At 39.5% G+C, this 12,760-nt stretch overlaps 1 protein-coding gene across 1 annotated transcript; it reads right to left on the bottom strand.

The window, feature by feature from the left end:
- Positions 1-843: 843 nt before the first annotated feature.
- Positions 844-12,355, bottom strand: lin7c (lin-7 homolog C (C. elegans)). Its single transcript, XM_069173590.1, has 5 exons — positions 12,141-12,355; positions 9,168-9,286; positions 8,993-9,064; positions 8,616-8,825; positions 844-6,609 (listed from the first exon to the last, which is right to left on the bottom strand). Exons 1-5 carry the CDS (start codon positions 12,175-12,177, stop codon positions 6,442-6,444), a joined length of 606 nt encoding a protein of 201 aa, XP_069029691.1. The 5' UTR covers positions 12,178-12,355; the 3' UTR covers positions 844-6,441.
- Positions 12,356-12,760: the final 405 nt, after the last annotated feature.

The raw sequence follows: 12,760 nt of genomic DNA, 5'->3' as shown, positions 1-12,760 counted from the left end.
GCAGCTTTTAGCCACCATGCTGCTCAACACTGGAACGAGATGCCAGAAGACCAAAGACTGGAATCAAGGCTCAGCGTGTTTTAATTCAAGCTTAAAACGTATCTCTTGATGTTGTATTGAACACATTTTCTTCAGCATTTAAAAATAAATCAAAACTAGAGACTTCACTTTTAACTGTTGCTTTTTTTTCTATATCTGTCCTCGTTATTTGTTGATGTCTCAACTGTTTTCAATGATTTAATGTTTTGGGTTTTTTTGTTCTTTGTAGACTTCAATCCTCCTCCTGGTTTTCCAGTTGCGACCCCTTAAAAGTCAGTGATTTCAATAAGTTTGTATGGATGGTTCTCACCCAAGAACATTTTTAATTTAAAAAAGCTCCAGGACAAAACCTGCTAAAGTTCACTGGGGAACAAGTCGGTTTTGATCCTTTCAACAATGATTTTACACGTGTTTTCCCAACTTTGGGTGGAGGTTGGCATGGAGAAAAGCTTTGTTATTTTGAGCAGGAAGAACTATGTCTTTCTTTGTTTCCAAAGGAAAGTTTGACAGAAAAATTAGGAAAATTCTGCATTATGTTATCACCTGTCTATTTGAATAGCTGCGCCAGAGTCACATTTGTTTTGACCAAGAAATTGTGAGCTTAAGAGAAACTGTATCCAACTGATGTTTGAAGCTGCCGTGATTCTCTAATCGAGTTTCTTACGCGCTGTAAAGATCTTATTGTTTTGATACGGAAGGATGACATCACACTTGTCCTCTCACTGCTTGATCATTGCTCTCGGTGGCTGTTATTAAGACGAAAACTAAAGCAAATGCTGTGTAACAGAGGTTCAAAAAGACGTGTCAGAGTCATAAATGTAAGCACGGTTTATTGAGCTTCCAGTCCAACTAGTATTATGTTCTACGTCACAACATTTTACATTCCACATCATGTAACACAGTAAATTAAGAAACAGGAGTAAACAAAAACAAAATAACACAACACAGTCTACAGGCATTAATCTTAAATAAGTACCAACGAAAATATTTCCAAACATTATCAAAATTTTCACAAATGTTGCAAGTTTGGTCTTGGTCCTAGAAGGAAAAGAAAAATCAGCTGACACCTCAGAAAAGAAGCGCTGATCTGCGACGGTTAATCCATCGCACATCGGTGCTGCTTTTCAGAGAGCCGGTGCTGATATGGCCTTGGTACGCAGTCAAAATGGAAGTACCAATCATTCCTGGTATTTGTTTTTAGGAAAATCACTTATAAAAATTGAGAAAAATACCAAAAGAAAACCCTTATAAAAAAATACTCTATTGACCATTCCAATATATAGACAAGGAAAATGAGTAGAAAGTTGAAGGGTTCTTCACAAAAAGTTTGCAACTAAATTAGTGACATTCAGTGGAGAGTGCGACTGTGCAATATCAATACCAAGTCTCGTTACATTTTTTCCTGATTTATTATACATGTTTATGCGTGTGTGAAGAGTGAATCTAGCTAGCTAATGTTGGCTAAAACACAATTAATGGACAAACTATACATTATATTAAGACTTTTATGTACATCCCGACTCTTCCGCTAAATTTTCTGCCTCAAAACAAAAGTATACTCAACGTAACCTACGGATTGATCTCCTAATAACCATGCTTTCACATTCACCTATTGGGTAACACCCCAAATTAAATCCCTCCATTTAGCATTTTAAAGTCTACTGCCGTGCACAAATATTGAATAAGTAACATCCGACAGACTATAATGTAGTTGTAAGGAGATGTGAGGACAATTTCAAGGAAAGTTTGCATCAGTTGCAAAGTTTCTATGTTCCATGTTATTACTACTGTCTTTTACTTAATGACAATCATTACTGGATCGCACAACTGTGCAATTATTGCGCATAACTGTTACTCCTGCACTAAAGGAGTAACAGTTGTTGACAAATATATCAAAGATGGGTTAGGTAGCTTTTTTGGGGGGCGTTCCCGTGGGTGAAAACTCCATTATAACTTTTCAGTATTTTGTAATCCAAGACATGAGAGAAGAGGAGACTTCTGCACCTTCTGCATTCAGGCTCTAGAAAATCTAGCTGAAGATGAAGACCTTCAGCCAATCACGGGTCATTTCAGAGAGAGGGCGTTTCTATTGGCTATTCCTCAAATATAGATGTGTGCACATTCGTTCAGATGTGAAGCCTGATTCAGTGAAGAGTTAAGGTTAACATCCTGGAGAAGGAGTTGCTATTCCAGCACTGGCAACAACTAGGAGAGAGTTGGGTAGCCAGAGGCGCATTGGCAGGTGAGCAGGGTGAAGCTGCTACACCCTGCTCAGGTTAAGGTTTCGAGTGGCACACCAGGAATGGGTGTCATCAGAGAAGGACCCCACACCAGCCTCCACCAAGATAGGACAGGGGCAATGTTGGGCCCAGGTGGCAGTGGGTGTTGAACACCTGGGAGATCTGCACGGAAGCCGTGAAAAGAGCAACGGAAGGTGAAGGGCTGAGGCCACTCCTCCGACCCGGCGGGAGGAAGATAAGTCGGCAACCAATCAACACCTACGCCAAGCAGTACTGAAAGCGGACCAGGCGAGAGACCCTCGGTAAACCGGAAACAAAAGAGGAGCGCAGCTGTTTGGGCAGGCGGGCAACCGTGGTGCAGTATGCACGCAAGAAGCATGTGCATGAGAACGTGCTCGCCTGGTCGAAGGCGCTTAGGACAGAGGGGAGAGGCTGTGTTTTCAAATTCTGGCATTTCTTTTTTGCCTTTTCCAGAAAACTGCCAACCCCGGCTTCAATAAACACTTACTTCTGCTTACAACTACATCATAATAATAAATGCTGAATAGGGAGCCATAAAACAAAGTGTTGCCGCCTGTTTTTCTACAAGCATCCTGACAAAGTTAACATCATTTGCAGATTTTCACTGCAACTCCTTTCTGATGATCAGTATGAGATTGTTACACAAACTTTGTACCATTATGTCACTCTGGTGTGTTTAAGTGCAGCGGTGCCAAAGCATTATTAAACATGTCGTAGTACATTAGAAGTTTCTCCACAGCCTAAACACAGTGTTTTTAAGTAACATTCTGCAGGAAAATGACAATTATTTTGCACCAATAAAGATATTTCCAAAGTTTTTAAGTGATCTTGCATAGATAATTGATATGCATTCAGTTTTTGCAGTACTGTTTGTGTTATATTTTAAACTTTGTCCCATATTTCAGAGTTTTTCATGAGGACTAATGTATTACAGGGAGCACACCCACCAAGTACAACTGGGCTACGTACTCATCATAATTTTTCTTGCAATATTTAAAGCATTTGATAAAAGTTAACGACACCTTCCACTGACTTGAGAGAAGACAGTCCTGCAGGTAAACCGGACATTCAAAGGAACTGCAGACTCTGAGTTGACATGAAGACTAATGATGAACATATGCAGAGACTGAAACAAACAAAAGCCCCAGATTTCAGTTACAGTCATTAAGTGAATGTGATCTCGTCACTGCAGACTGATACCAACCTAACCTTGCACTGATAATGGTATCTTGTAGCACTTGGTGATGTATTTCAGTGCATTTATTGATGTACAATAAGACAGATGGTCTAAAAAAAAAAAAAAGAAAAAAAAAAAAAGAAGTGTATTTTCATGTGAAGGAGAGATCACTGATAAGACACGGGTGTATTTTAGATTTTTGTATCCCAAAAAGTACAGACGGAGATCAATATTTTTGAATGAGCTATTTACAATTTGCTGGGGCGACTGATGTCAGAGGCAGCTGCCCTTACTGAAGCTTGGTGTATGTTAAGAGGTGGATAAAATAACAACAACACCAGATGAAAATAAAAGAAGAGGCGCAACTACGACACAAACGCAGCTGCACGAGCACATAGAAACGGTCAGTGACCTAATCTCAGAAGCCTTGGTCACAAAAACTGCAGTTATCGATTAGACATTATGACACGTCTATCATGGCAGCATATGCCAAACATCAGTGACACACTCAACTGGATATCCACATGACAAAACATACAACCACCACTTCACGCCTGAAGGACGGTTCAAGGTCAGAGGACAAACACTTGACATGTATGACACCATCGAGAGGCTGAAGCTACACTGAAGGCAATGTGTTTCTGTCACTTTATCCACCATTTCATTTCTACATTAGATTAATCAGAACTGTCCTCGTCGTTGTTGTCTCAATTATGCAATGTGTTGATCCTGAGACTGGACAATAGTATGGCTTAGTCAGCTGAAGCCTCGTTTAGAAGATACACATGATATTACGCCTTCTATGAAAACAATAAACGTTTGTGAAATTAAATTTGTTCTGGAGATGTTTTACTATGAGACTGAATGATGAGGGGGGGGGGGGGGTCTAACAGACTTTAAATAATGGGAGTCAATTTCCTTTTTCCTTCAACGGACAACCAAGACAGGTCGTAGTCATATTATAGTCATTTAGTTTACTAAACAACATATTATTTTGAAAAAACGATGACTTTAGGACTTGTTTGATTGACATGTTGCATATAGGCTGAAAGGTCGGATTTGGGCTTCTTCATCAGGAAAGGTATATTTAAGATTAATACTCCACAACATAAGACGTTTCTCATGATATGAGGAGTATCAATATGACAGCTAAACATGCAAACTTTTCAGAGCAATGAAATGTTAAAGTTGTAGTGTGTTGTACTTGTAAACGTGGGATCTCATGTCGACAGTATATAGACAGTATAGAAGAGATTATTGAGACCGTTTTGACATTAGCCTGCTTAAAAACGCATTTTAACAACCTTGATCGTTTGGCAGTATTCAGTATAAAATGTTATTATTTTAACATGATGTGCAGTTTGTTCTGTATTACATACAGAGTACATTATGTGCCACTAAAATGTTGACGTTAATGGCATATTTGTAAGTAATGAAGAGAAAAATGACAAGTAGGGAAATAAATCTGCAGTGAAGCACAAGTCAGAAAAATTATTGCTCTAAATTATTGAAATGTAAATGTTTTTGAATGGAGTACATGCATCATAAAAGTTAATGGTTATTTAAATTTCATTACATCGTAACCCTGCATTTTTAAATGTTGTGTTTCATTTAAGACATGTTTGATCTGCGAGAGTAACAAAATGCTAAAGACAGATGGAAAACTACCAATGAATGATGGCCAGTGTAGTAGATTTACAGCAAAATACATTAAACACTGTAAAGTCCAGAATATGTAGAAGTCATGTACGGTAATACCAACATCTGCCATTTCATTCATTAAAAGAGTCATGACAGCCCACAATGATCATTATTCAAGAGATCGTTTGATATGATTACATTGCCTGGTATCAGGAATGTGAGATTTTACTTCATCTTCACTGTCAATCAATGATGAAAAACAAAACTAACGAGCAGTTTTTTTTTTTCATCAAAGTTCAAAGACAAATCGATAACTGACTTCTCAATACCTGTCAAAGGTAAACTGACATATGGTACATTCCTGACAAATGAATTAGAAGCTGAGCCGGTTTCATCTCATGTTACACTGACTGCAGAGTTTATGCTTGTGAAGGTTTATTATTTTGATAAAAGTAAAAATGTGAGTCTCTGTGGTGGCAGATATTTAGTTCAAGAGATACTGAGACCCCATTACATCACTTACAGCAGCTGCTGGTTGTTGTTTTTTATAGCGCAGTACAACATTAGAAAACAGAGAGGGTAAGCCCAGAGAAAAACTTTAAAGACAATCCATCACCTTTGTTTTGAAGTGGCCTCTCAGTGGTTTCACTTTTTATGAAACACGCATCTCATCTCTCTTTAACGAATATAAACTATATTCTATATTCCTATTCAGGGCAGGTATGTGGCAATGAAAATAAAACTGAATCTTTTTTAAGTTAGCATAATGAAAGGGCTTCACATAGCACTACTACGTCTTTATATCAACTCAAATGATCTTTGAGACTAACGGATTCCTGCCACAAGCATTTAATCACCAGAACTCAACTCGGAACCATTAAATAATTAAATAGAAGAGTGAAAACAGTACATAAGATAAATGTGTTTGCCCTGAGGCACTTGGTAGTGATGTGATAAAACAATTAAAAGTACTACCTTTCCAGTCAAAGCAATTGTGTAGTTTGTCACAAAAGTACTCAAAGTTGCATTCAAATTGTCAATTCAAAAATAATGCACACGGTGTGACGTACACTCACAATCATGATCTTTCGAGTTTCTTCTAGAGTTGTAGTGTCTCGTACAGTAACAATGGGAAATATTAGAAATGCTACAGAAAAGGGCAAAAGTACAATACGTAGTACGTGTGGGTAGAAACTAGAACTAAACATGGGCATGTTTTTTATCTGGTGTTTTTTTTTGTTTTAGTTTTTTTTTCGGGCAGGGAGATAAGAAAGAGGCTAGAGGAGAAGAGACATGGGAGCTGGGCATCAACACGGAAAAATCCTACTGGGGATAGTTGTTCTGTTGCCGGCGTTTCGCCGACCTCATTTTCTCAAAGCGTGACTCCATTTCCTCGAGGACTTTGGGGGTGTACCTTACTACCAGCTTCACTGTGCCCTGAGCTGCTTTGAGGAGTTCCACAGCTTTCTCATGGTGCTCACCTTCCACACTCTGAAGAAACAAAACACAGAGATGCACTGTAAGGTTTTATCAAGGAGAAGCACTACTCCAAGAAGGCCTGCAGCTTTTATACTTTGATCCACAGGGATTTACTGTACAAGAATCAGAGTCAGTTGATTGGCCAGGTATGTTTACACATACAAGGAATTTGACTGCGGTTGTAACTTCACTCTCAGTGTGCAAAAAACAAAAAAACAGACAGACATAAATAGACATTTAAAACATAAATAGACACATATAGAGCATAGAAATGAATATAAACATATATACACCTAAACAATGGTGCAATTGCACCTAGGGCAGATGGTGCTGATGGAGTTGGGTGTAGTGCAAAAAGGTCCAGTAATGTTGAACATGTTAAGTGTTTAGCAGAGTGACGGCCTGCGAATAAAAACTGTTCTTTGTTTCTGGTGGTCTTGGCACACAGTGATCTGTAGCGCCTCCCAGAGGGTGTCCAGGGTGGGATGGATCTGCAGAGATGCTACCAGCAATTTAAGCATAAGATCAATAAGATATGAAGTTGTTTGGAGTAAACAATGACCTCAGTATTTTATGGGCACTGGAATGAACACAGTTCCAATATAAGCCTGAGCAGCCTGGTTCAACTCACCACACAACGGCCTGTAATTTGGACATTTTAATGAGAGAACAAACTGAGCAATAAACAAAGTCAGTTGGATAATTGTTTTTGTCTGTTCTTGAAATTTTAAACCACCTAAACAGCAGGTCACAACTGCTGAATGTTAATGTGGAAGAGCTGTAAATATACCCTGTGGAGTTGTTGTTGTTGTTGTGGTTTTTTTTTTTTAAAGCCCAAAAATGTACGTTTACATTTACTGTTTCCCACCAAAACCCCCTGCGTGTCCTCGAGGCCTCATTAAAGTGTTGAATACATCTCCTTCCTCCACATTTCTTAAACCTGCATTGTTAACATCCATATGTGCTTTGTAACAGTCACATCGTTACATTTATTAGTGACTCACCAATAAATCTAAACAAAAGGTTTTAATGGTTTTAAGTGAAGCACTTTGAACTACCTGGTTGTTAAAATGTGCTCTACAAATAAACGTGCTTTGTCTCAATAAACACTAACTCAAAACAGGAATTGTGACATGTGGAGAAGTTTTGCAGATGTAACAGCTCGCAAACACTCTTGGTAACCAGCTGAGTCAAAAACTGAAGTAGACGCAGACCCATCGAGCCCCGTCAGCTCTTATTTTGGAGACGAATGGTTTGAGTATGAAGATCCGCTCCAACGGGCACTTGGCGTGAAGTAAATCTATTTTATTCAGAAGGGAATGTAAATTTGCCCGTTTGGTTCATACACCTTCTCGCCTGCCTCTCTTACTCTGTTGGATCCCTGATGGATGAATAACTGCTGGCTTCATATTGCAGAGGACAGAAGACCAGTGAGTGGTCTGTAGCTGCTAACCTCTCCTTGGATTGCTGAGCTGGTTTTGCTGACCCATAACATTATGAATGCACTTCAAAACACTTTGTCCAGATCAAGCGTCTCGCATGTTTTGCCAGACATTAGAGGAAAGTGCAAAATAGAAGCTCTGCGAAATCTTTTTATAGCCCTACTCTGCTTTGTATGCATTAATTAGCTTCATTTTCAGATCCTAAGTCATTTGCTAAGAAGAGCCCATAACTGCAGTTTGTAGAGTCAGACAATGTACTGAACTCTGAAGCTTTCATGAGCTGACAATTCGTAAGGACGGATCTTGACCTCCTTTACAAGGCCTAAAGGGTCATTTATTAAGGTGTAACGAAATAATGAGGAAGAACTTTACAAATACAAGGATGCCCAAACTTTTCACTTCAAACAATAATGAACTATGTAACTTGCCTGCAGTCTTCTGCTTACAACTATATATGAAAATGCTTTCCATTCAGTCCATGAAATGTGTGCATGTTATCAGAGTGAAGTGTGTGTCATGCTAAAGCTTCACGTTTCGCATCCTGGAGAAAGTCATGAATCTGTGCCGTGAACGTACCACTCCATTAACAGAGAGAAGCTGGTCGCCTCTTTTCAAGCCTCCATGCCGGTCAGCGATGCCTCCTGGGATGATCCGCGAGATGTAAATCGGTGAGTTCTGCTCCTTTCCACCCATTATGTTGAAGCCCAGGCCTTCCTCTGTCTTGGGCAGTTCCACGACACGCGGATGTGAGTGACCCTCACTCGCTGCAAAAGCTGCCACGGTAGCCTGCAAATAAGGAAGTGGTGTTGTTCAGCTAAACATTTGCAAAAGGATTTTATTCATGCACTCAACACAAAGTGAAAAGTAGAGCACCTTTAAGACATAAAAACATTAAGACGAGATCAAGACAAATAAAAGGCGTGGGTATTAGATGGTGATTGATGTGGGTCTACCTTGGCTGTGGCGTTGGCCCGGACCTCAGGACTGCTGTTGATGTCCACTGTTTCGTACACATGTTCATAAACCTGAAGAGACAAAGTAATCAAACCAAACAAAAGTTAACATCAGAGTAGGAAAATGAACTAATGCCATCTAACAGTTAAGTGTTTTAATAACAAAGGGTCTCACTTCTCGGACAGCGTTACAGAATTCACTCTGTAAGACCCTCTGCAGCGCCTGCAGCTTCTGCGGAGGAACTTCTCCCGTCCGCTGGAGCTTATCAAGCAGCTCAATAGCACGGTTGATATCTGTCAACAAGAACACATACACCACCATCAAGGTGAAGGATGTGTGCAGACGGAGGTGTTCAGATGAGCAATGAGAGTTCCCTGTATGAATGCATGTCAATACTCAGTCTTCAGTATTATCAACTAAAAAGCTAGAGACGAGGATTAAACTTAACAGATGCTTGGTGTTGTGAACACTTCATTTTCTGTCAATTAACATGTTTTACAATAATTTGAGATGGCACTTAGTGACTCGCAGCACATTTGTTCTGATTAGAAGCACTTTGTGTCTGGAGGAGCTTGTCTTAATTACAGTACATACATATAATTATCATAAATAAAATCACTATGAAGCTACAAATGGTACTAAAGTATCTACCACTGTATCAGTCAAGACATACTTCAGGGTTTCACCTATTACGTGCTTTATCACGGCACCTACAAGCCACCATATCTTCTTTATAAGCTTTGTTTAACCAGTGCTCTGTGATTATTATTTTCATGGCAGGCAGCACATTTAAAAAAAAAATATATATTGTAATAATAATAATAGTCCAAAATGACGTCATGATGCAAAGTTTTTAGTCAAATAAGTGCCCTCCTACCCTCACTGCTACCACAACACCGAGGCCCTTTTATGAAAGGACAGAGCAGACTCTATTTGCTGAAGAGACGCAGGTCTTGTTGGAGAGCAGGGAGCAATACTGAGGGCCCTTTTTTTGACCCTGTGGTGGCATCAGACACATTTTCTATAGAGTGGTCTGCAGGGAAAGCGGGATCTCAGCTGCTGACAGGAAGAGATTTAATAGAGCGATCAAAAAACCCAGCTCTGACCTGGGATGCCCCTCCACCCAGAGGGGGTGGAGGCGGTGGAGTAAAGGGGGGGAGGGTGGCTAAACTGACATGCATGCTGGAGAGCACATCAGCTCCCATCACGCAGACAGCACTGAGCCCACCTTCAGTGTCAGGCTGCTCCACCCGCGCTGTGAACAAGTGATAGCCTCGGTCCGTTCTGCAGCTGCTGTCAGACTTTACAACAAAGGCTGCTCACACTACTCCATCCAACAATCAGTTATACAATATGACTCCATACTACACACATATATATATATATATATATAAAAACAAGATATAGTAAAAAGACAATATATAAAAAATATATAGTAGACATACAAACAAAAAACATATAGAAATAGGCATCGCACAGTTAGTATGTATATATATATATACGATATATACGATATGCGATGCCTATTTCTATATGTTTATATATATATATATATATATATATATATATATACATACTAACTGTGCGATGCCTATTTCTATATGTTTTTTGTTTGTATATCTACTATATATTTTTTATATATTGTCTTTTTACTATATCTTGTTTTTTTGCTCTTGACACTTTTGCACAATCTATTTGCTGCTCTAACACGGACTGATAAAAGATAACAGGGTTTTCTCAAACATTACAACACAAATGTTTCTTCACAGCGCCCGTAAACCACTATAGCTACCAGTCTGTTGTGGCCAGTGCGTTGTACTTCGCTGTGGTCTGCTGGGGGAGCAGCATTGGAGCCGGCGACACCAACAGACTTAACAAACTGGTGAAGAAGGCCGGCTCCATCATCGGCTACAAACTGGACAGCCTGGAAAAGGTGGTGGAGAGGAGGACGCTGAACAAACTATTATCCATATTGGATAATCCTGACCACCCTCTCCACCACCTGCTGCAGGGACAGAGGAGCACTTTCTCCAATCGACTCCTCCAGCTCCGCTGTCACAAGGACAGATACAGGAGATCATTCCTGACGACCGCAATAAGACTTTACAATAACTCACCTCTGGCAAAATCCATCACAGTACAATTACACTGTTGTCTGTGTTTAGGTTAGGTAGTTACTTTATTAATCCCCGAGGGGAAATGTTTTAATTAGTTTCTTGGTTGTTTGTACTGTATATACTGTGCATTTTATATTTAATATTTTTTTACTGCTATTTTATTATCTTATTGCTTCCTGTATGCTGCTGTAGGGAAAAAAAAAAAAAAAAAATCCCCCTTGGGGATTAATAAAGTACCTAACTTCACTATAAGCTTTGTTTTACCAATGTCAGGTGATTATTATTATTTTTATGGCATACAATGCGTTTAAAAAAAAAATATTGTAATAATAATAATAGTTACAAATATACACTATTTTTTTTGGTCACACAACCTCTGAGGAAACCAGAAACCAGGATTATCTTACGTTATATCTCCTTTTCAGGGCAGGCATATCATTCAACTTACAAATAAGTGATCGCCTCAACAGAGGAGGAAACCTCAGCTGCTCTGTCAAAGCGTCTCGTTTTTAATTGAGCCTTTAAAAGATGACTTTCGTCCTGCAGAAATCACAATAACCAGCGACAACCTCCATCTATCTCCACGTTTCAACAGCTTCACATAAAGGATGTTTAACGTCACACGTGTGAGGGGAGGGGGAAACAAATAAACGTGCTCTCTTTCCTGCGGATAAAGAAGTCGGTGTTAAAATGTGAAGCCTCGTTTTTTTTTTTTTAAAGAATAAAACCAGCTGCGGATCACTGCTGTCGTTGATATTAGCTCGTCAGCTAGCGCGCAAACTAAATTAGCCGCAAAAAAAAAAGAAAAAGCGAAGGATTACTCGAGTTTACGAGCAAATAAATATACACACTTAAACACGAGGTGTCCGCAAGACGTCGTTAACGTGTCGTTATCCGACGAAACAACTAAATATGCGTTGAAAAACAATCTCTTAGCGGTGTTCAGCTAATGCTAGCTGAGCTAGCTTAGCCGTCTCGTATCACAGCAAAAATATTTCTAAGCTAAAGCTAACGAGCTAATTAAGTTTACCTCTTTCCAGCCGCACGGGCTCCCCGAGTGATGCCATCCTTGTAAGAGAGGCTGCTTGGTTTTTAGACGCGGGTTGCGTTAAAAAAAAAAGGGAGTTATGGAAAACTAAATTTGGTAAATCCTGGCTGACGTTACGTGCGCTTAACTGAGGCGATAAATCAGATTAGCCAAGTTAGCCGGCTAGGCTAGCTGCCAGTGTCGTGATGCGTTCAGGTAAACCTCGTAAAGTGGACAACGCGGCAAACTCAATACATGGATGATGATAATTAGTCAGTATTTAAGATTACATTAAAAAAAAAAAAAAAAAAGAATATTTACTAATTTCTGCGTTTTTAATACCATTCAGGTTTACACGTGTAATAACACACCGGAGTCCTTTCTTTCAGTCTTTCCTTGGTACATATTTATTTCTTGAGTTGATACCAACTATAAATGTTGGATATGGATCTGAATCATGTGTAACTTTAAGAATGGTTGTTGAGTTGAGTTTTGGAGAGCGATCATGCTTTGGTGCCCTGTGTTTTGCTCACAGGCCCAATAATCCGGACAAAAGGTACTCATTGTGATCCAAGATCCACATCACTACCCATTAAACAAGCTCTGTTCAGCCTCTATAGGCA

The sequence above is a fragment of the Embiotoca jacksoni genome, unplaced genomic scaffold (genome assembly GCF_022577435.1).
Source record: "Embiotoca jacksoni isolate LCO1_2020_lvr unplaced genomic scaffold, fEmbJac1.0.p SCAF_6, whole genome shotgun sequence".
Classification (NCBI taxonomy): Eukaryota; Metazoa; Chordata; class Actinopteri; family Embiotocidae; genus Embiotoca; species Embiotoca jacksoni.
Note: the sequence above shows the minus strand (reverse complement) of the source record. Positions and strands in the feature narration are given on the sequence as shown.

What these genes read in the sequence shown, in the direction of transcription:
- lin7c (XM_069173590.1), bottom strand. Translation starts at nt 12,177, where the DNA reads ATGGCATCACTCGGGGAGCCCGTGCGGCTGGAAAGAG. An exon ending in GCCCGTGCGGCTGGAAAGAG is followed by an intron (nt 9,287 to 12,140) that starts GTAAACTTAATT and finishes TCTTGTTGACAG; the next exon opens with ATATCAACCGTGCTATTGAG. An exon ending in TCTGTAACGCTGTCCGAGAA is followed by an intron (nt 9,065 to 9,167) that starts GTGAGACCCTTT and finishes TTGTCTCTTCAG; the next exon opens with GTTTATGAACATGTGTACGA.